At 43.5% G+C, this 24384-nt stretch overlaps 1 protein-coding gene across 2 annotated transcripts in view; it reads left to right on the top strand.

The window, feature by feature from the left end:
- Positions 1 to 24384, top strand: part of ofcc1 (orofacial cleft 1 candidate 1) — a 73776-nt gene that overhangs the window by 19298 nt on the left and 30094 nt on the right. For both annotated transcript variants that reach the window (XM_046371487.1, XM_046371486.1), the window contains 6 exons: positions 2985 to 3227; positions 6374 to 6522; positions 6644 to 6758; positions 7526 to 7823; positions 13667 to 13758; positions 15564 to 15709. In XM_046371487.1, coding sequence (XP_046227443.1) covers positions 2985 to 3227; positions 6374 to 6522; positions 6644 to 6758; positions 7526 to 7823; positions 13667 to 13758; positions 15564 to 15709 — 1043 coding nt within the window. The remainder of the gene's footprint in view (positions 1 to 2984; positions 3228 to 6373; positions 6523 to 6643; positions 6759 to 7525; positions 7824 to 13666; positions 13759 to 15563; positions 15710 to 24384) is intronic.

Below are 24384 nucleotides of genomic sequence, written 5' to 3'. Positions count from 1 at the left end.
CTCCTTCATTTTGAAGCCAAAAAATTTTAAGGGTAAATGTTCATTGTTAATTAAGATTTACTAATTAAAATGAAAATAATTAACGAGAAAGCTTAATCTCTGAATATTAGCCCATACTTAGAAAGAAAGGAAGTTTTTGTATGTGGCATTTCCTGTCTCTATTAAGAGTGCATTTTGTGTGATCAGTCAATGTGTGGAAAGCCCTGAAAAGATATTTCAGCGAAAGGACGGCCGCTTGCCAGCAGAACCGCGGAGGATCCCGCGCTGGAGCCTTTGATCTCATCTGTAGGAGTGCTGTAATGTTATGGCACTTTAGGCACAACTCAAGCTTGGGGCAAACAAACCACCTCTGATATGGAAAATTGGCTCACTTCACCTTTTACCTTCGCCTTGCCGTCTTCACTGTCTCTTACGACGCCTGTGCTAGCACGTGGGCCAGATAATAACAATAGCTCTTAAAGACATACATAGTGCAAATTGGACACCGGTGTGATGTTATTGTTTTTTTGTTTCTTTGCCTCTTTTTCTTCTCCTCCTCCTCCTCTTTTCCAGTCTGCATACATGCGTGCATACATCTCTTTCCAGTGTGGGGGTTTGGAGGCCTCCATCACCTCCTCCCAAATGTGAGATGTGTGGGTTAAACCGCTTTGCCACCAATTATACTAATTTCACTTCTGCCTAAATTGTTTTTGTTGTTTTGGTATGCAAAGACGCTCACAGTGGGGAGATTGAGGGGCATTACTGCAGGGCTCAGCATACACCCCCCCCCCTCGCTAGGTTAAAGTGTGTGTGTGTGTGTGTGTGTGTGAAGGATAGGAACAGTCTCAGCTTGTTTGGTTGGTGACCATACTGTTGGTCAACATAATGTAAATTAGAGTACATGAAATAAAATGGCAGCATAGAAAAGTAAAGGGTAGGAGTTTTGATATTTGATGTGCATAACTGGAACCTTTGGTCTGATGATAGCAGTAACATTAAGGTAACAGGGTCATTAAAAATATCAGGAATCATATCCTAATGTTCATATAAAATGTTGTGGCCGTCTGCCCAGTGGTCTTTGGGATATGTTGGTCAGCACTGGATGATCAAAGTCAGCTACACAACAGAGCGACCATCACTGCTATTGAAGTTTAAAAACATGTAAGCGCAGATGAAGACGAAGTGGCTCAGTTTAAGCCACGCTGACTTTTCATTCAGTGCTGTTCAACAGATGCCACGGGGGACACAAGACTGAATGTGTGTTTATATTGTTCTCTTATTATGCTTCATAGAAAAAAAACAACTAAACTGTCTAGCCAGCCTACCCTGTTACTCATCCTAAGCCCTAAAAAAGGCACATGTCACCAAAACAAGCACACAAACAACAAGTGGGCTGATGTAGCCTGAAGGTTAGTGGGATGAGTTCGCTACCAGAAGGTTGGCATTTTGAAACTTTTATCTGCATGGGCAATGTGGCCAGGGGGCAAAACTCTCATCATCACTCTCAACTTCGATAACAAGGAGTGCTGATGTATCCTTGAGAAAGGCATTTAGCCCCTAAATGGCTGAATGGAGATCAGTAGATGGAAGCCTGCAGCTCTGCTGGGCAGGTCTTTCATACTGCATGTGACTGCCTGACAAAAACACCTCAGTGCTCAGTTTGGCTCCACCCAAATCATCATATTTTTCTGGTCTTCAAAATCTAAAATGACAATAAAATGACAATAAAAAGACTGTGCACTAGTGTCACAATTACTAAGACGGGAGACAGAAGATGATGTCACAAATGGGGCGTCAAATGGGGCATGATGTAGAGTCAAAAAGGGCAGGCAGGCCGAGATCCAAAAAACAATAATCTTTATTTTTAACTAGGAACTCCAAAAAAAAGGCCCACATTTACTGTGGCAAGGATCAACAAAAGGTACAAAAATCTCTTGGCAATACATAGCACAGCAAGACAAAAGAGTTTTCCTAGCCTGAACAGAGAACATACAAAAACACTCTGACCAAACGTGGCTGGGAAGACAAGGACTAAATAGACAAGACAACGAGACACAGGTGACACACATTAGGAGGGAGAAAGCAATCAAGAAAACCAAAAGCAAAGCTACATGAAAACAGGGCACAGAGGAAGAGATGCTTTCAAAATAAAACAGGACATGACATAACCCTTGAACATAAAACACGAAAACACATGACAGGACAAACATGAAACATGGCACATGGACAGAAATCAAAAGACAAAGCATAACAAAAAACACCAGGCATGACAGATGAGGTGGAAATTATTTTTTGGCTTCTCTAACAAGGGGAGCAGACAGAGAGTTTGCTGATGAGGAGGTGTTGTGAAAAACTGGAGAAGTAAATAAGTAAGCAAACTTTGTTTACATGGAACATTTCCAAACAGTAGCTAAGTGCTTTGCGGTGGGGGGGAGATTAGATATCATACTGTAAATGTTGACAGCATTTACAACCCTTAGTCAACACAGCATCATCACACTGTCAACAAAGTCTTTGTCTTGGAGGCAGGTTCACTGTTTACTCTTACAGGTGTGTGATACCGAAGTTGATGTTTTTGTGGTAAAAAGCAACATCCAGCAAACAGACGTAACAGCATTAGTGTGATACAGTTGATGAGACCAAATACTGACACCGTGAGGGTTTTCAGCGCACGAGTCCACGCGAAGCTCGTAGACGCTTCAGATGTTGTGTGAGACAGAATCTCTGCATGTGTCTGCATGTGACAGCTTTACTTCTGCACCTCCAAAGTCCATCACATGAGGTAAAAATCCGGTTTGATATGGACAATATGTTCACTGTAATAGTGAACACACGCACTAAATAAATACATTAAAGGATGCAGGATGTCATTGATCAGATGACAAATGTGGAATCTTGTTATTCCAGCTGTCTAAAGTTCTAAAACCACCGTTTCATGTCCTTCATTGACATCGATGTTTTGATAACTTATGACAATCAGATCTCATGTTGTGCACTTACCACAGGTGAGCCGGAGCACGACTCCCCAGCCTGTGGAGGTGTGTGTGTGTTGCCTCAGAGCTACCAGAGACAAGCTACCCAGGGGCCTCTACACGGTCAGCGTGGCCCTTCACAGCCGTCTAGGGGGTCCAGCTCTGGCTTGGGGCAGTGGGAAAGAGCAGCAACAACGCACCGTGTCCACTGAGCCCATCGAGCATCGGGGCCGCTTCTACGACTCGGACCTGCACGTAAACCAGAGCCTGTTCATGGTGAGGACGTTTTATAGAAGACACGTCGCACGAAAGCGGAAGTGTAAAACGTGCAACGACAAATACTTTGCTTTTTACTTTGCTTACTTTGCTATTTAATGCTTGCTTTGCGGTCAGCACTGACATTCACGATGAGGGCTGCAGACGGCAGAGAACAGAAGAGCGTCTGCAGTGTGGCCGACATGTTGCCTTCCTATGTTGACATAAACATGTTTATGTTTATTCCACACAGGAAGGATGGACTCGGTTGTGGTTTGTGTAGTTTTATTTAAAAACAACCAGTTTTTTCATATCATGTCTTATCTGGAAACAGTTTTGTCACTGAACGGCCCTGGATTAGAACACGCTCACTTCCTGTGACATGGACAAAGACTTTCATCCGAAAGTGAATGGAAAATCTTACTAAAATGCCACCTTAAAGACAAACCATCCTCTCAGATAAAAACAAACAGTAAACTATGGTGTGGTAATAAGTCGGAAGCTACCACACTGCATGTTTAGTCTGGCTTTTTGCCTCAGCATTTCCAAATTGCTCTTCCTCTCTTCCTGGTTTTCATCAGTCGCAGTGAACGCGGAGCAGGCGCTCGACTGAAGGGGTTATGAGAAGTTATATTGCTGTAAAAGACGGCATATGAAAATATGCCACACACAGCCTCTAGGTTTTTCTCCGGGGATCCTCGTATGAATAAAACAACAACTTTTCAAACATGACATTTAATCCATGCATGTAAATCAAACCCGAGATCAATTATTCATTTATATAAGGAAGTAATGTTTTATTGGACTGAAAATGAAGTACAAATGCATTGAAAAATTTAGTGTCTTTTCTTCATGTCTTTGAGCATCCGTAGCGTAGCTGAGCTGGATTGGGGGGGGGATAATGGAAGTAGAAAATAGAAAACTTAGGCAGAATCCACTCAAATGTAATATTTTTGAGAAGTATTATGAATCTCAACCTCAATTTTCCAGTGCATAATAAAAGACTTAACATGTTTTCACATTTGGTCCTTTTGATGAAACAACACAGCGGATTACATTAGATGAAATCTATGCACATTTCACATCCACTTTCCTAAACCTCCTGATGCGAGGGAATACATCCTGTATAGAAGCTAATCTTTAAAAAACCCACGTACTCGTTTTGGATGGCCGATGTTGACCAGTGGATTAGAAATCTGTGCTTGCGTTTATTCATCGACGTTGTGTGAAAGATTCACATGAGAAACCTTAAAACAGAAGCCACTGAATCCGCTGTCCCCTCCTGATCCCACAGAGTTTTGTTCAGGCTCAGAAAGGGCTTCTTCTGTGTTCTGATGGCAACTCTAAAGGCCTTAGCTGGAGCGTTTAGCACATGTGGACACTGTCAATGCGCTGGTGGGCGTATTCACTAAGCTATAGCGTCCTGATAATATTGTCTCCAGCTCCCATCAAACATAAAGGACGGGGTAAAAGCTGGCACAAACTGAATGCGGACCTGGGATCTGATTCAGAGGTAAAAAAGGTTTAAGTATGGTGTGGTAGAATGCCTCATGTCACTCTTCCCTCCCTTCACTCCTCGCCAAACCCTCGGCTGTGCTTTGTGGGCAAACCTGTTGTTGTTGTTGTCCTCAGTGACAGCAGTGGAAACGCTGATCAGATTTGTCTGAGACTATCAGGATTGGCCTGGATGTTTTCTCTCTCTCCTCTTGCCCACACTATAGCGTGCTTGCAGTGCCTTCTAAGAGGAAATGAGGAATTAGTGATGGTAAGAGGAAGCCAGGAGCTTATTTTCCTTTCCTCCTTCTCTTTCCCTCCCTCTTTTTTTCATTCACCCTTTGTTTTGTGTGTCTGGGTTTGGATTTAGACAGAAACAGCGCAGTTCAGTTGGAGATGTCTTGGATATGCTGGCGAGTGGGATCACATGAGAGGAGTTGCGCCCACAGTTTGGTGCAGTTTTTACACCAAATGGGAAGATTCCACATTTTAGTGTTAGAGGAGGGGAAGAAATGAACAAGGAAGGAAAAAGAAAAAACACAAAAGTCCCAGGAAGTGCTTGAGACGAGTTTTCTCCTGATTTCACCCTCCCTTTTTTAATCTTTTGTTTGTCACTGAGGAAGAATTGAGTCATCTTCCATGATGATGGTCACAGTTTTTTCCTCGCTCCTTTTGTGTACACATGTGCTCTTTTCTGTCTGTTTTGAATTAAACTGGATATTTCCAATGGTTGGAGCGGCTCCTCCAGCAAACAGAGGAAGTGAGAAAACCTCTGAAGCACATCATCCAGTCTCACAAACCCCACAGTTCCCACATGCACACACATGCCAACAAACGCATGTGTCTGCTTGCAGGCACTTCACTCTCACACTCACACATGCACACAAATTACTATTTATGCAGGTCATATTTCTTACAGTAAATGAATAATATGAAATATCCTCAATATCCATAATCTGTGATATTATGCCATAAATTTGTGTCCTGAGTCAGACACTACTACCCATCATTTCGCAGGTGCATACCAAAAGCAGATTATCAGGGGGGGGTGTGAGAGGGATACACATGATTTATGTGTTAAAACAAGTCCCCTGCGTTTTCCATTACAACTAATAAAGGGATAAAATATTTCCACCCGGTGATGGATGAAGTGGCACACATCTCACTGTCAGTTCATTTTTTAAGCAAACCCACCGTTCTCTGGGTAAATAAGAATGCATGTGTTTGCCATCAACTGCTAACCGCTAACACTTTCTGCTTCATGCAAGATACCCTTAATATCATCAGTTTGATTGATGGCAGCCTGCTGCATCGCAAATTCAGTAACTGTCAGCTCACAGAGTAACAACAGCAACGTGAACTTCTCCTCCACCCTCTGTTTGAGGCCGACAGTCTTTATCAATCCAACATCTTGTTTTAGGCAATTTGCTGAGTTGGACGGGGAAGAATGGCAGTTAAGAAGGATATAAAAAGAACACGGATATAAGTTAAAGGAGAAGTCAAGTCAAGGATGTAGATTAAATGGCTCCCTGGGGGCTCATGTCTTATTTGTCGTTGACTTTGTGGTTGGGAGGAAGTTTTCTATACGCTGTGTGATGTGTCTGCATAAGCTCACACATGTCTTCACCTGAGTCAGTCTGTGGCTCACTTTGGGCTTCCCTGTGTGTCTGCAGATCCTGCCTGCAGCCTGTGAGGTCGTCCCCTCCATGGTCCTGGTTTTCCAGCTGCTCGCACTCCCAGGACACGCCAGCCACACAGACTCTGTGCTGGCTTGGGGGGCATTTCCTGTTTGTGGGCCCAACTTGTGTCATGTCCAGGGCAGGTGTGTCAACGGCAGATCAAAGATGGAGCGATATTTGGGCTATAAGTATTTAATTGTTTGGTCTAATGTTCATGTGTCAATCATACATCTGCTGACTACCTGTTATGTGTCATTGACGCAGGTTCAAAACCCCTCTGCTCAGGGGGGAGCCGAACACACAACTGGACCAGTTTAAAAAAATTGAAGCCCTCATCTCTTCTGATCTAGACCACTGGCTGTGCAACCTGTACTTCCAGGTGTGTGTGCGTGCGATTAGGAAACATGTGCATACACGTTTCTTTTGACGATTCTTATCTGTTTTTTTTTTTATTTTTATTCATAATTGTGTGCAGGTGTGAGTTATGATTCTGAATGTTAAATTATATGCTTGTGTGTGTGTGTGTGTGAGCAGGATGGTGTATCTGTACAGACGGGGGTTGGATTTTTGGATTTTCTATGATAAAAAGCTTCTGCAGAGCAATTGGAAATTGGCCCCAGAGAGCAAACAAGAACCACATCTTTGTTCCGGATGCATTTGAGCTGATGCATTGATTAGATTAGTAAACATCTTAATTGAATTAAAAGCCAGAACAAAGCTCTCTGTGTTAGGTTTGTCTCTGTGTTTGTCCCTTTGCGACTGTGACCTGTTGTTTGTTTTACTGCATTGTCATTACTGCTGCTTTGCAAATTGCCACATTTTGTACATGTTTATGGATGCACAGCACAATCGGATGTACGATCTTCATACTGGCCACATTTATGGTCTTAATTGAATTATTTCATGCCATTATGGCACACTATGACAAATACTAATAGCTGGCTCTGTTTGCAGTTTGATCAGTAACACCTGTAGCGTAATTGCTCTCACATGCTGTTTTCCCACAAACGATGGTGATGCAATGGAATGATACGAACATAATTGCTGATGACATGAACATGAAGAGGTTATATTAATGTTCACTGAACCCATATGTAGACCTCTAACGCTCACAGACCCACTTCCCCGTTGTTTGTGGTGCTTCAGGTAAAGAGGCTCCCTTCTGGAACATCCGGGGGCCTCGAGAGCTCCACCACCCTGTCGATACCTCCTCCTAACCCCACCGCCACGCCCCAACCTGAGGTTCATCATGAGCAACCCCAGCACCGGCTGCCACTCCAGCTCCGCCCTCAGCCCGTTCATCCACAGCCCCACTTATTCCCCCAACAGCAGCCACATGCGGGCCCCAGCAGCCGAGCAGCAGAGCCCGCTGTGGTACAATCTCACCGGGGGTCTCCTCTGCACCTGTCAGCGGATTCCGCTTGCTCTTCCTCATCTCTGCCAGGTAGGGGTTCAGTGTTAAAACCCCCGACTATGCCACAGTGGGGAGAAAATGTCACCCTAATGTCACGAGCACCGGGATGAGAAGAATGGCAGGCCTCAGTTGCAGCAGTTGTCCTCTGAGGTGAATGTGCTCCAGGGTAGGGTTGGGTACAGGCAGTGGGAGTGGGCCAAGCCTGACAGACACAACTTAAATCAAACAAATGATGTTTTCTCAGTGAGAGTATATGCAAAAACCCAACAGATACACTGCACTGTAGCATTACTGTTAGTTTAAGAAAATTCTGGAGCAGGAAGTTCAACACTCATAGATTGTAACATACCCAGATGAAGCTTTTTGATAATACAACCACTTAAATAAGTAAAAGCCTCTTTGGTACGTGGCCAGGAAAGTCTAATATAAACTTATATATAAACGTTTCAGTCTTTGCATGTAGACTTTCAGCTTCTTATTTTTTTCTGTTTTTGCTGTGCTGAAGGTAAATGTGACTATACAGTGGGCTCTGGAACAACCTGTCGATCAGCACAGTTTGTGCTTTTAGGGGTCGGGTCAAAGCTGCAACACGTAACACTGCTTACAGTACTGCTGTGAAGCCGGTTTCTCCGAGGCACAGTTACATTAACATAGCGACTGCTATTTAATCTTTTCAGTGCCTAATTAACTAGTTAGGCTGGCATGTTGACTCGACAGTCACGAGTTGTCATATTATGTTGACGCAGGTGTTAGACAGCACATGCTGCATTCAAGGAATACACATCTCTGAGTTATAATTTCAAATATTGAGGTTTTTGTTCTCTTTCCGCCATGAGATCCATCCATCACACATTCCTGATTACCGTCTTGGAGTTGTTATCTGCCCCATTATCCACTGGAATACTCACGTTTCAAGTGTAATCTGATTTCCTTCATTTTGTATCACTTTTCCTCCACTCCACAGGCACCGGGATGCGGAATGAAGTGATTTTAGATAGCAAATGAAGCATTGCAGCCAATGCGTAGTGGCTCGGTGGTTAGTGTTGCCTCACTGAAAGAGGGGTCTTTCAGTGTGGAGCTTGCAGTCCCCCCCCGTGTTTGTGCAGTTTTCCTTCAGGTGATCTGATTTCCTCCTACGGTTCGACGACAGGTTGATTTGAGACTTCCCAGATGTGAATATGATTATGTTTCCATGTTTTAGCCCTGTGATGGACTGGCACTCCTTTGCTTTTCCTTTCAGCTCCAATGTGATCCTGAATTTAGTCTGTCCATCAGATGAACTATGTTGATGTTGTTGCCCTGCTTGTCTGCTGGTCCAGGCAAGGTCACACCACAATAGTACCCACATCCAGAGGAGGCTAATGACCTCTGTTAATAGCAATAATAAACCACTTCCTCGTTTTAAAAACCTATAATTCTTGCTCCCACCTGGTTTGAAGTCAAGGAGAATCAAATACAGGCTCATTTGGTATTGATCTACTACAAAGGCGACTGGCTAGCTTCTTTGTTATTAATACATCCCTCTTTTTTTTCCTTTCCTTTTTTTTTTTTTGCACACACAGCTCATCTTTATTTAACAGTCCTCAAAAGTTTCTGGGGTGCTCTGCTTTAAACATCACACAGGCTTTTTAATTACAAATGAGTTGTGACAGGTCTGCTGGGTAGCACCCTGGCCCATTTTAAACGTGATGCCGGCTGACAGCTTGGCAGTGTTCTCCCAGCACTGAAACATGTGGAAGAAATTGGTCTTTTACATTTCACAGCTTGTCGCTTCCTCCGCCGCCTGACCTGTGACCCCCCACAGAGATCCTAACGCCCACAAGGGAAGTGTCCCCAACGAACTGACTGCCTTTCCAAAGGGAGGGAGGGAGGCACTCACTATGGGAGATTTATGTCCTGCCACACAAGGCAAAAGGTACCAGGTCTCTTCAACACACTCGGATGCATACTCTGGCACACACACACATTCTCACAGCCAGGTGAGGAGGTTGCTTGGGAAGTGAACCCGATCCGGATCAAAAGGTGTCCTGCACAGCACCTCATCCACGCCGTTCCCTAAGCCGACCTGACGTTTGCGCACCATTTGCATACAGATCTGTTCATTTTGCATTACCTCTGGAGGGAATTATGGCATTCAGATGGGGCGATTACGTCAAGGTTGAAGGGAGCGATTGGACAGACAACTTTAACCCAGCCAAAAATGGAAATCCAACTCAGCGCGGGGAAGAACAAATTATCCCCTGTTCCACAGTCCTCTGTCAAGTCTGGGGTTTTCAGACATTTCCTTCCCATTTCATGCCTCTCTGTTTCTGATGTGTGCTGCGTGGAGATCACTCTCTCTGCGCATGTGACGCCAGGATTTTCCTCATTACCCATTTGTCTGAGAATCAGGACGAGTATATGGAGACCTCTTGTCACTGCGATAACGTGCACACAGACGAGCTTGACAGTGAGACTGGAAGTTTGTATTCCTGAGGCCTTAAGTTAATTAATCCCCGTAGAAAAATCACAGAGCGTGGTGAGGTGTCTATTACAGAACAAAACCTGTCATCCCAGTTCAAGAGAATAACTCTGACAAGTTTCTGATCAAAAAATCAGAAGATTACTGTAAGTGCTATGGTGTGTCCACGGACATTTTTGTGTTTCAGATCCACTTGCTATTGGAGGATGTCTGGATGGATTGGATTGGATGATGATAATTCTAATTTACCTCAGCTGACTGAGAGCATAATGGAGTGTATTTGGCTTTTTAACGTAGAGATTAGCTAGAGGCACACTGGGTTCAGTGACCTTTCACATTAGCTGAATGATCCAGTTACAATGGGTTTGTCTGAATCCAAATGACTAATTAGATCAGCGTCTTGTTTCATGATTGCCTTTAGTGGATCACGCATTCTGCCATAAATGTATCACTGCTTCATTTCTGAGCCTTTTGTTTATTTATTTATTAATTTTTTTTTTTTCCATTGCATTGTAACATCCATCTCCTTCGAGGATTCCTCATCTGATGTCTTCTTTGGAGTGCTGCCCTGCACTTTCAGGATGTGCTCCCCTCTAGGCTGGTCCCAGTCAGACCACAACGTGACATCATACCGTCTCAATCAGTCCCACTCTGCATCCCCCCGATTAATTCAGCAATGTCCGGATTCCAAATGAATGGATTCAGCCTTGAAGCTTGTTTACAGAGACACACACAGACCCTCACAGTGTGTGTGGAAAAACAAACTGCACTTGGGCGACAAAAGCAGGGTGTATGGGGCAAACACACCCAAAGGTGACAGTGTCTTGCCTGCAAAATGCACTGAAAAGCCCCAGTCTCTGTGTGGTTCAGTGAGCACGATAAAGACAAATCTGACTTTGACCAGAGAGGGTGAAAAAGTCTTAAAATGACATCCAAATATGTACATGTTAGTATGCACTGAGCATCTGTTGCTGTCATTAAAATGCAACGGATTACGAGAAAAGAAACTCTTGTGTGAAGCGACACAAAATCCTGGCAGTATCATAACAACCTCAACACGAGCTCCGACGTGGTCTCGAGGGTAATCCGTGAGTCTCTGACCTTCGATCTCTCTGTAACTTTGGACCAATCATCTGGCAATTAGGGGCCTAGGTGAGCAAGAACCGCCATCGCAGGCCGGTTGCATCTCACCGGTAACACGGTGGAGGGGTCTCGACAGTGTTACGGCCCTCGGGCTTTTCTCTTTCCTCTGCCTGTTTTTGTGTGTAAGCAGGAGTGAACAGAAGTGTGTTGAGTTATGTGGTTGTGAGGTACACTCATTTGTATTTCTACCCTTGAAAATGCTGTGCATGTATGCAAGTGTCTACATATTAATATCTTTGTTTATACGCCTTTCTGTGTGTGGGTGCGTCAAAGCAGCGTATGCACTGGATATGTGTGTGTGTGTGTGTGTGTGTGTGTGTGTGTGTGTGTGTGTGCAGGTCTTAACACAGCTCAGAGCACCGGGGGATAACAAGGAGTTTGTTGTTGGCCTTGAGTGCCCGGAGAGGCTGGAGTTGTGGCAGCTCCAGAGCTCCGAGTTCGCAGACGTAGCCCTCAGCTGTCGATGATGCTGAAGCTGTCGATGCTGCCTCCGCGCTCATTCTGGTTCCACAGCATCTGCGCATTAGCAAGTGTGTGTGTGTGTGTGTGTGTGTGTGTATTCGGTTGTGTAGTTTAAGTAAACATCCTAATCCATGGTGGTCCAAGTCTGTTAGTCCGTGGTTGTTGTTGTTGTTTGCTAATAGAGGTTGAGGTGTGTGTGTGTGTGTGTGTGTGCGTGCGTGAGAAAGCGGCCATGGGCTGCTTGGCTCGGTCTGCACACACACACACACACACTTTGTTAAAATGTAATATTTGCTCACTTGCACTGAGAACATTAGCAACAGCCTGTTAAACCAACACATGACAAAAAAGGAAGAAATGTGTTGTGTTTCCTGTGCTCACGTTCTGTACGTCTGACACAAAAGGTTCTCCGTTCTCTTGATCGCCGCTCACTTTCTTGGTGCTTTTTCCTCTTCTGACATTTTCTGCTTTTTATTTTTATCAACTTTCAGAGTGGGTGAAAATATCTTGTCCTCAAGTCCAGGCATGCAGTCGTGTTCCAGACGGTGTACAAAAAGATATTTGACTGACGTGAGATTATTGGAATCTTAACACTGACACAAAATTGAGTGTACAGTTATGTAATGTCATGAAAATGTAGAAAAATAATAAATTACTCTTCCCCTGGAATAGAACAAATATAACCTTATTACCTTGTAACTGTAGGCGCTCCAAATGCTTAGCAGCAAAGTGGTGGTAATTAAAAACTACATCTGTGTTAGGATGAAATCTGATTTCAGACTCCCTCAAAAATAGCAGAGAGCAGCTCTTCCTGCCATTTAAGTACATTTTAGCTGTCAGACGGATTTCTGATGTGTTGCCTGTATTTAAGTTATTATTACTGATATATTTAATCCCGCAGCAGGAGAAAAATTATATCATCGTGGAGGTTTCCATATGTATTATATAGATGTGAGTGCTTCCACGGGCGGAAAAAAGTTTCACATAGTGAGATTTTTACATGTATCAAGCTAAGGTTTACTTAATTACAACCTCCAGGCAATGCAGGAAACCTTTTTTAAATTCGGTGAATGTTAATATGCTAAATAATGCAGATCTCCGACTCTTCAAGCATGAGACACACATCTGGCGGCTTACCATTTAAATTACAGCAAAAAAAAAAAAAAAAAAGAAAGAAAGAAAGAAAAAAGAAGTGAGACAGATAGAGAGAAAGAGAAAAGAAAAAAAGAGGGTTAGGATGAAAAAATACTTCAAAAGTAATTTTCCAAAGAAGAGAAGAATGGGTGAATGTATTACAACCAAACTTAATTTCTTTTCCGATTTTTCATCATTTGTAATTGCATACATTAGAGCGTGGCGGCTGGGAAGGTTCGGCTCTGAGAGGACTGTCTGTGCAGACTGAAATCAGCCTTTGTTGCTCCTTTGGTGCACCAACAGCTTCACTACCTGCTCAGGAGTAGAAAAACAGGACAACAGCAAGAGTACTTCATTGGATTTCTTGTTACACTGCAGCATTTTTAACATTTTTATTCTTTTTTTTTAAAAAAAATTGTTATGACAATTTTAAGCTCAATTTTAAATTCATTTTGCAGCTAAATGTAATTTGTCTCTGTTTTGGATTTTTTTTTTTTTGCTTTGTTCATTTACTTTTAACAGCTCGTATCGTTTGTGTTTTCTAACATAAATGTCAGCCATCCACCCTTGAGCCTCACTAGGAGTGCCAGATGTGGTTTGCAAAAGAAAACAAACATGAGCCTCGCTTTCCTCTTCACACTCACTGCACATTGCTTCTCTTTTTGGGATGCAGGGAAGAATTCGTCCTCGGGAGCCATTTCTGGAAACACGGGAGAAAAGAGTGATCCATGCAGGGAGAAAGCAGAGGGTGGGATTCACTACAAGGTAACTCTGTGATTTAGAGGAAAGTGTTCCCACCCTTGAAATGAGCACCCTCACCGCTTTCCCCTTCCTTCCCCTTCCTTCCCGCCCCTCTCTGCGCCCCTGCACACACCTCCCCGGCTTATTATCTGAGATTTGTCAAAATACATTTCACACTAACAGGTATTTTTCAGCCTTCAAAGCCAGTTTTGATCTGCTTGACAAGCCAAAGCAGCTCAAATTCTGTGAAATCAGCAAAGCCAGCCAGGCCTCCCTTTTTTTTTTCTCCAAGCCGCTCTAAACACGCCTCTTCCTGTGCTACAGAGGACTTAAGCTAAATTAATCAAAGCCTGCATGTTACCTGCCATACTTTGAAGTGGTAATTGCAAAATGACTCTGTGTGCTGATGTGGCGTTGCTGCCTCCTGGTCCGCCCCTGCCATTGTGGCTCGGCTGCGGCCTTTTGTTGTTGTGATGTTATTGTCGAGGTGGTTAGAAGCCTATGAACACATGCTCATCCTCCCCTCCTGCCTCTCTCCCCTATCCCTCCCTCCAAGTCTTTACTCCTACTAACCTCCTTCTACAGACGGACAGACCACCATTAATCAGAGATGACCTGTTAAATGAATGAGTTTGCTGATATGAGGGTTTATTTCTCTGCAGACTCTGTAGACCGTGTTTTTGTCCCCTCCTCCCCTCTCGGCCCTATCTTTTAAACCTCGCTAACTCTGTCAAATGTCGTGGTGTGGAACCCAGTTGTCTAATGATTAAGTGGAGTGATCTCCAACCTGCCCCAGCCTGGGAGCGCTAGGGATCAGATTTCAACCCCTCAACCTACAGTGCAGGCCTAATTAAAATGAATTTTCTCCAGGCGACCACTTTGCCCACAGGGCAGGAATCCAGCTATACGGGATCCGCTCTTAAGGTATTGCATTAAATTTATTGTGGGGAGACACCGGAGAACATTGCGGTTTATATATCTCCTGCATTTTTTTCTTTTCTTTTTTTTTTTCTCTCCCGGCTTTCTTACCCGCTCCTTTCCACCTTTTTATTGTTATCATCACTCTGGAATCCAAGCTTGCTTTGGCAAAGATTGCCCTATGAAAACGGATGGAGCTTTTATGGGGCACTGCCCATTTACTACTTCCTGGGCCTAGTTTATCTCAGAGGGAGAGAGACAGAGTGAGAGAGGAGAGAGAGAGAGAGAGAGAGAGAGAGAGAGATGGAGGAAAGGAAAAGATTAAAAAAATGGAGAGAGGTAGAGTGAGACAGGGGCGGAAGAACGAGACGGGTTGCTTATTCCAACTGTGGATCTCATTAACATACATCAGCGAGTATTTCACAACTTCAAGCAGAAAGGCACTAAGCCCACCCAAGGGCAACACAGGCAGGGCTGACAGGGCCAGGGAAAGCAAGCCGTTAACATGTTGGCGGCTTAACAAATAATATCTGCTCCCAAGTACCTTGGTGAAATATTTAAAACCCCACTTCCTAACTCCATTTGACTGTGTTTATGACGATGACAGTAAACGACTTGTGTGGAAAAAAACAGTGCCAGCTGCTCAAATATCACATATTTAATGCCACCGTCACTGTACGCATGTTTCCCAAATGAACTCAACTTGAATGATGGCGTGCCGTATGCGATTTTGCCGTCATTCTTGTCTCGTGTCAATTGAGGCGCGGTTGAGATATAGGAGAGGCTCCAAAGTGCCACCCGCACTGTCACTGTCACCGTGTGCATCCCCCAAGATAAATTCAGAGGCCTGTTTCCTGCTTTGATTACAAATGACATCCGCATGTGTTCTCCCCGATTCCTGCTCCTCACAGAAGAAGCCAATCAAGAAGACAAATAGCTGCGGCCCCAGCATGAGCAGCAGCAGCGCGCCGCCTCGGCAGGCAGACAAACAGAGGATGCAGCCTTCAATGGAGAACCTCTCCGCGGAGGAGATGGAGGAGTATACATTCTCCCTACAGTAAGTCTCACCACTCATTATCCTGCCTCAGTCTTGCAAAACTCAAATGTGAAAAAAAAAAAAAAAAAAAAAAATAGAAAAACGTGGGTGACAACTGGTTTCTGGTGCCTAACAGACAGTGATGTGCACAGCATCAAGGAGACAGACGCTGACAACAAAATGTGCCGGGAACACCTCCTGTACAGACACAGAGGCAGTCGTCACACGCCTTTCCAGGGAAATCCGAACTAAATGGATCTTGCATCTGCTCTGGGTTTAATCTCGTACAGCTCAGTTGTGATTTGTCAACAGAAACAAGTCACAGGCAAAGTCATTTTCAGAGCCCCGTGGAAAGATAGAAAGTCACACTGTGGGACAACTTGGTTAGAAAGCAGGGGATTCTAATGTCCACAAGAGCTTACATTTTATATTTCAGATTTAAAAACATCAGTGTCCCCTTTTGTGTTTTAATCCAATCTTAACTTCCCTGCTTTTTTTTTTTAAACTTAGACTCAAATGTCTAAAATAGCATGAAAATATAATAGTAATAAAGTTAAAATTTCACATTGTGGTTTACAGCTTTAAGACAAAACAATCACTTGCACTCAAAGTAATTTGCTTTGCAACAATATCACATACGCACACAAACCAAGCATTGCTCAACATCCACCCGTTATGTCACCGTGCGGTTTATTTGTTTTCCTCCTTCTCCTGTTCTGCACAACAAAACGCAACAAAGGAGGTTTGGAAAAGTTTGTTTTCCTTTTCGCTGTGGCTTTCAGCATTTGATTTTAATGAGAAAACAGGGATGTATGAAACATAAACAAAGCAGGAAGCACAGATTGGCCAAATGTGTTAAAAGCAACGCGGTGCAGCACGGTGTGCCTGTGGAGCATCGAAACTGAAGGCTGAAAGCAAAATTGCTTATTTCAACAAAAAAGTCACAGGTATTTGTTTTTATTTGAATGTCATCTAAATTAAGGGGGAGGGGATGCGACCCCCCACCCCCTCCCCTGTTTGTGTGTGTGTGTGTGTGTGTGTGTGTGTGTGTGTGCATGAGAGAGAGAGAGAGAGACAGAACGAGAGCTCTCCCTTGAGATTTAAAAGTACCCATGTTTCCTCATTTCTGGGAGTTGGTAATTTATAGCTGCTGGTCACATATTAAACAAGATCAGAGACTACTCCCTGACATCTTCTGAACATACTGGGGGAATTCAAATGATTACCAGCGTATCCTGCCAACAAATGACGACACAGGGACTATCTTGAGGGAGAGCGAGCACAAAACGAACACAGAACCCAGGCAGCCTGCACACAAAGGGACACAATTAAATGGTTTTCACGATTATTCATAGTGCGGCTTTTTACCTCTGAGCAGTCGCCGGGTTCAGCGAGATGAGACATTTCTGTCAGTTAAAGGTACGGATTGCATTGAGCTGGAGAGCTGGTGGTTCCCCCGATGCCCCATGAAGGTGCTGCTGCTATTGATTTCATCTTTCACAAGCACGCACATTACGGCGTCCCAGAGCTGAAGGCTGCTGTTTCGCCCTCGCCTAATCAGAGCATTAGAAAGATTCGGTGCCAGTGTTGGCTTTCCGGAGTGACGCCAAACACACTGCAGTCTCAAAGTCGTCCCCTCACCCATCTCTCCCTCTGTGCTGTTTGGGCTTCTCTACGTTACCTGAGGACTGGCAGAGATGCAGACGAAAGGAATTGTTTACTGATTCTTTTTCATTTTATTTGCTGTAATGATGTCATTTCGAGAGCTCAGTTCGTGTCTTTGTGTTTATGTGCATCTGAGCATGTGCGTGGGAGTGTGTTCACATGCACATCATTACTGCACCGTGTCTGCTTACAGTATGCACACACATGGGTGTGTGTGTGTGTGTGTGTGTGTGTGTGTGTGCGCGCGTGTGTGTTTTATGTGGGATGAGGATTCATGCTGCAGTGATTGAGGGATATTACTGCCATCTATTGAGCCACAAGAGACTGAGCTCATTGAGAGTTTTACAGGGCGTCCCGACACAAATGTGCAAATCAGATCCTCATGCATTAGTAAGCAGACACTTAGAAACAGTGAGATTCAGTCAGGACGGGCAGAGAATCACAATGCAGCCGGGAACACTTTATTCACCAGGAAAAATAAATGCAAAGCGGAGTATTGCCTCACGGAGCTCTGCAGTGTGCACAGTACTCATACAGGCTGTGGCTGCAGGTGAGACTTCAAAGATTTGGTGATCAAGACTTTTACAGGTACGGCAGGACGACAGTTCATATCTAATCCAGTGACATCAGAATGTCAGTTCCATAAACAATGGAACAATATACAATAATGTACTTTATGTACTAACATCTCTTTGTTTAAGGTTATCGTGCCATCAGAACTACTTAGAAATACGTTTACCGGGAAGCATTTCAGTGTGTCTTTATACATAAATTCTATTTAATAGTTAAAGTTTTCGGTTCACTGCGGGCAGATCAATTCCGCTCCACATTTTTGGAATTTAGTAATTTGATTTTGTTCTTTTAAAATTATGTTTCTGCTTGATAACCTCCAAAGCAGGTCTACCCCCCTAGAAAAAATATTAATAATGATAATTAAACAAAACCTTTCATGGGATCATAATAACCATGAACCATAAATTAGAATTTCAAAGAATTTTTACTGCAAGTATTGACAGTTGCAAGTCAATTCTGGGCAAATGAAAGGCCATGAAAACAAGCCAGGAATTCTTCTTCCTCTTCTTTCTTCTTCTTCTTCTTTCTTTTTGAGTTCCGATGCTGCTGCTATCTGTTTGAACACGCATGAAAGACTGCTGCCGACCTTCCAGCTTATTTGATGTCTACAAGTGTAATCTTAACCTCCTTTTTTTCTCACAGAATAGCACTGAGAAAAATCAAAGCACCTGATTCAATATGGCTGTTGTAATTCGATAGGGCCAATTTAATGCTTTCGGATGGTGCGGCAACAACTTGTAGAAAAGGTAAACATACTCAGACTGAATTAATTTCACACCTCAGAGGTTACTTTAGCAGTTTTTACACTCGGCACAGTGAAAAGTCACTGTTGCTAGTTTGCGTTCAAGCTTTACAAACCTCATCGTATTTTACATTCAAAAAACACATAAATCCTTACAAACGCAAATGCTGAAGAATTCTCAGTTGCTTTTTTTTTTGTTATTTTTTTGAAAAACCTGATTGTTTTACTGATTTTGATGTTCATGCATCTGTGATTATTGTCAGTTAGCTTTAGCATTGTGTGTCACCAAAGTCACCCAACTATTTTTTTCTTTTCCGACTCTGGTTTTGAGGAGAGAAACCTGTTTTAATCAAAGTCATTCTCACATAGCAATTAGATCTAATTAGTCCAATTATCAAGACTCTAATTACATCGAAATATACCCCCTAAATCTCATATCAATTATAGTATGTGTGACTTGTCCTGATCAGGAGACAGGAAGAGAGAGACGCGTGCAGAGTGAAGACAAAGCTGGGCGGGAGGTAGAACAGAAGAGCATCCACATCCTCCGGAGGCCAAATGACTGCAGAACTGACTCCATCTGTCCCCAAAGCTTCTCTACCAAAAGACTGCACGGCCATTTGGGGAAAAATGTCACTTAACCTTTACTCGGTTTTTTCATACTCCGAACTATTTTGTTACTGGTTATGATGTTATGATTAGCTACACACTAGTTTTCGGTTTCAATTAGATGAATGGTGAGTCAAAATGAATGCAGTTTTTGGGATTTGGGCTCAGAGCTGGTTATCAAACACTGCTGTTAAATCTGGATTAAAGCTGCACGAGAAAATGTGCTGGAAATAATTATCAGCTGTATTAGAATCAGACTTTTGGTAGCACGTCCAGTAGCAGGCAGTGTGAATGGTGATGCAGTATGGCACTATAGGTGCACCAGCAAAGCACGCACGCACGCGCACACGCACGCACACACGCGTGCACAGCCTGTTCTTGTTGTGGAGTCAGAGGGAACACACTGACCTAATTTTCCCCCAGTTAGCTCGCCTCGTTGGGGACCAACAATCCTCTCCGCCCGTTTCCCCCGACCGAGCCTATCAGAGCACTCACTCGCTGTGTGTCTGTCTTCCTGCGCCCTCCATCTGTTTGACTGTCTATACGTGCTCAAGTGCAAGATTAGCAGTAAAGTTGTTTCAGGGCTGCTTTATTACACAGGACCATGTGCGTGGAAACATTCACAACGTGCTTCCCGCAGTGACACGCCTGCACTAAAGGAGAACCTTCATGGAGGGAAAGAGAGATCGGCCCGCAGTATGAGACACAGAAAGAGAAAAAAACCACCTGAAACAACAGCGAGTTCCAGGCTGTCAATCCCCCTGCATACTGCAGCTCTGAACTGCAGCTCGGTGCAAGGGTCAATCAATTCTGATGTAATGCTGGTAGAGGAGGTGGGTGGAGATGGCAGTGCTGCTCACCCCTGGGTCTCTGGTGCTTTCCAGGGCTCTTTCCTGTGCTGAGGGGGCAGGAGCGTGTGTGTGTGTGTGTGTGTGTGTGTGTGTGTGTGTGTGTGTGAGGCCCCTGGCTACCTCGGCCACAGTGCACATGTTAGGGTTTTCTGTGGTCACTTTGGATCTCACAGACACACACACATAGACAATCAACATGCCGCTTCCTTTATGGAAATCGGAGCTGTCAGGCTGATGTTGCAATACGATTGGTTAATCTGCAGTGATGTGGGCGTCAGTCAGAGTCAACTGCGGTCCCATTGGTGGTCTGGCTGGGATGAATGTGTTTCCCACAGACACGTAAGAGAGGGGAGGGGAGGGGAGGTTCAGATGGAAAAAAAATGACAGGAACTATATGTGAGAGCATATGAGTGATTGCGTGTGATTTGTGCTTGAGATTGTGTGTGTGTGTGTGTGTGTGTGTGAGAGAGAGAGGAAGAGAGCTCGGCCAGAGGTGACACTTCCCTCACAGTCTTCTTTTTTTCATCTGTAATCACTCGTTCCCCATTCTGGCACAAACATCTAAAAAAGATGGCAAAAGTCAACAAACAACTCCAGAAGAGTTTAAAAATGGATTTTTACACGCAGATACATGCTAGCTAATGCACTGCAGCACAAACACGCACTAATGCACTGTGCCCTGTGCAAATAAATATGAACTTTTGGGAAAACATTGCTGACAGACAGCTCTAATAATACAACTGACAGGCTGTGGATGTCGATGTAATCAGAATTGGATTCGCAGCATAACATTTGTGTATACACGAGCATGATGTCATCAGCACGCATTTTAGCCAACGCCGGTTTAGAAGCAGAGTGCGCTCAATTTATGAGCGTAGTGACACCACAGTGAACAGTTTGCATTGGTCTCTCACTTTATTTGGTTGGAGGCGATATGAGTGATGTTTACAAGAACACACATGAAGCTCCCATCAGAAATACCGTCATGGCTGACACCTTTTCCTCTGCTTTGGTTGTGTGACAGAAGTTGTAAGGCACCTTTATTTTTTTTTTTAAATGGAGTCTCTTAGCAGCTGGACATGATGTTCCAGCAGCATTTTACTGGTACGGTGAAATTCAAATTGCCATTACATTCGGAAAAAAGGCAAACTGATTAAGGGAGGCGTGATTTTAGAAAGTAAGAGAGACAGTTTGGCCTCATCATGTGGAAGCAGCAGCTTTAAGAGGCCCATTTCATCCTGCACCGACAACTGAGAGAGAGATTTAATCTGCTCTGCGATGCTGGGTGGAATTTAAAATCATGTCTTGGCACAGCAAACCTTCTTTTCCTGTTTTATTTTTTTTTTCTTTGTCCATCACACACTTAATTTGTTCTCTACATACACACACAAGTTACACACAGTTAGCCTGCCTGGCTCGTAATTATTTCCTCTCTCCCGTTAATTCTGTCTTCATCTCGCTTTCCCTGCCTCTAATTTTCTCCATCTTTCTCTCTGCACCCTTTCCTCATTCTCTCTCTTTCTGTCTCTATCTCTCTGGTGACAATGTCCTGCAGTTATGAGGCAAGGTCAGAGAAGTGAAATCCATTTAAATACTGATGCAACTCTCTGGAGGCCCATACTCAGCCTCCGCAGCGCTCCTCCCTGTACGTCTCGCCCAAATTGATGAACGAATGGATCTCCTTCGAACAGTTATTATTTGTCCTGCATTAATCATTCAGTGTATTACACATCTACTGGCACCAGGTTTGGAGTATTTTCTCACTGCCCTCAAAAAAAGGTTTATGGAGAGGAAAAACAACCTGTTCTTCATTGTTGAGGACGGAGGTGGTAGTTGTAGTAGCTGAGTGTGTAATGAGAGCCTGGGAAGTCCCTGAGTGTTTGTTGATCCCAGGTGCATCTGCATTTGAAATGTTTCCACCCTGGTTTATAGCGCACCAAGGGACCTGCCATTTCCATGTTTAAATCCCCTCTCGTGCTAAGTCAGGCGCTCCATAAAAACGCCACATGTTGAATGGCAGTGAAACGGCTACCTCATGTATACGTCTAAACTATTCCAAGGTGTGTGTGGAGGCCAAAAACACATTTGTGCAGGAGATGCAGTAATCACAAAGAGGAGTAACAGTGCGCTTTTTCTTTTTCAGATTGTAAGAAGCAAATGTTCATGTGTTTATAGTGCGTTAAAGGAATAGTTTCACAGTTTGGGAAATACTTTTTCACTTTCTTGCTGACAGTTACATCGTGTCTGTGTGGAAATGTGAGGCTGCAGAAAGCAGATGGTTAGCTTAGCTTAGCATAAACACTGGAAACAGCTAGTCCAGATAGGAGTCCCAAACAGTTTCTACTGGCTGCATGAAGTGTCCCACATCGTACTCCTATTTACCACCCTGATGTGAACCACCAGTCTGCCACCTGGTTTCACATTAAATCTGATATAATCACCAATGCCCACCCATCTCTATCAGTTTGTGATTCTGTGATTGCAGCTTATCTACCGCTAGCTGATCAACTTCTGAACTCTCAGCTGAACCTCCCTTGTGTTGTAAAAATGAGCAGCCACCTATTAGTCAAACGTGGATTCCTAATTAAGTGGAACATATTTTTTCAGTGCTCTTGATTATGCCTTCCTCCACTCCCTGTCAGCTGCAAATAATTCTGATAATTTGGTGGTGTATTGTTATACTATTTTAATTATATGATGATGGACTCCAGTTCTGCATCTGAGTCACTATTCCATAAATCTCTTTTAACTACATCCCAAATACCTGCCACTGTGCCCCCATTTTGTCAATGAAACTCATTTATGTGTGTTCTTGCTTTGCCAGGGTCTCTGTAAAAAAAAACAAAACAGTTCTTATAAAGCTCCCAAATGGTAAGGTAATTTTTCTTGGAACGAATAAAATGTAACAAAAGAGGGTAGAGAGTGAGTATAAAGTTAAATCTGAAGCTTTTTTTTCCTTTTTTTATTCAGTATAAATAAAACTTCCCTCAATATGATATAAAAATGGTTCAATTATCTAAAAGCCTTGCAGGCACATGCTGCTCTGCTCAACTTGTTTTCATGCACGCACATATTCAAGGTGCTTTGCAAAAAAAAAACTGATAGTAGCTTTAGTAACCAGTGATTATCATTTAATGCATCTCGAATCAATGAGCTTCTTTGTGATATGAACTTCGTGAGGTTTCATGGCTCCCTGCTTCATTTTGGCCCCGCCTGTGCGAAGCCCTGCGTCTGTGCCAGTCATTGCGTAAACTTATGTGTGTCTGCGTGAATGCGTTAACCAGGCAGTTAAAGCTGAATGTTTGTGCCGTGAGAACCACTTTGACTTCTGGATGCGAAGTAAACCAGGAGTGGAGTTAATATAAATACACATAGTCCCCACACAGGAACTCGTACACTGTATCGTGTGTGTGAATGTACGGAGATACGTACACACAGGCAGTCAGTGTGCTGAGCTTAAAATATAAATCCACATTATGTTCATTCACACAAATATTCGGGACAGAAATGTCTCCAGACAATGGAGCTGATGCATTGCTGTCTTTGGTGACTGTAAACAGCACAGTGAAGGTCATTCAGTGTGTGTGTGTGTGTGTGTGTGTGTGTGTGTGTGTGTGTGTGTGTGTGTGTGTGTTGGACTCTTACACCTCAGTGACTGACCTCTGGCTGGATGTGCTTCCATCCTACACATTATTCATGCAAATCTTCCAGGGGTCCACGTTGGATGTACAACACATAACACACTGAAGGTGTTTAGGGCACCATGGCCACAGGTGTGCATACTGTATGTCTACAACTTGAAAAGTAAGTTTCACAAGATTTTTTCCAGCTGCAGTCTTGTGTAACCTACAGAGGACAGATGACAGAGTCTGTCACGCTCCAAAGCAAATGCACCATCAGCATTATTCTAAAATTAAATGTAAACAAAGATGTGGTATCATCAGCCCCATCTCTTGACACCTAAGATAATCACACTTCCATAATCAGCACAGCACTTGTGCATCTGGGCCACTAAGAAAACAATCACGTTATCTGTCAATCTTTTAAGTCTATTTTCACACTGTCTTTGCTTTCTCTGTTTCCCCATCAGCAAGCCAATCTTTGACTACGTGGGGAGAGATGTGTGGTTTTAGTGCATTTATAAACAATGCCGGTGGCCCAAATATAAAAGTGACAGAAAATAACTTAATCCTCAAAATAAAGGGATAAGTCCAATACTTTAAGTGTCCTTAGACTGGAGGGTTTAAGCCATCCGG

This window comes from Scatophagus argus, chromosome 18 (assembly GCF_020382885.2).
Source record: "Scatophagus argus isolate fScaArg1 chromosome 18, fScaArg1.pri, whole genome shotgun sequence".
Classification (NCBI taxonomy): domain Eukaryota; kingdom Metazoa; phylum Chordata; class Actinopteri; family Scatophagidae; genus Scatophagus; species Scatophagus argus.
This window is presented reverse-complemented; position numbering and strand designations above follow the sequence as displayed.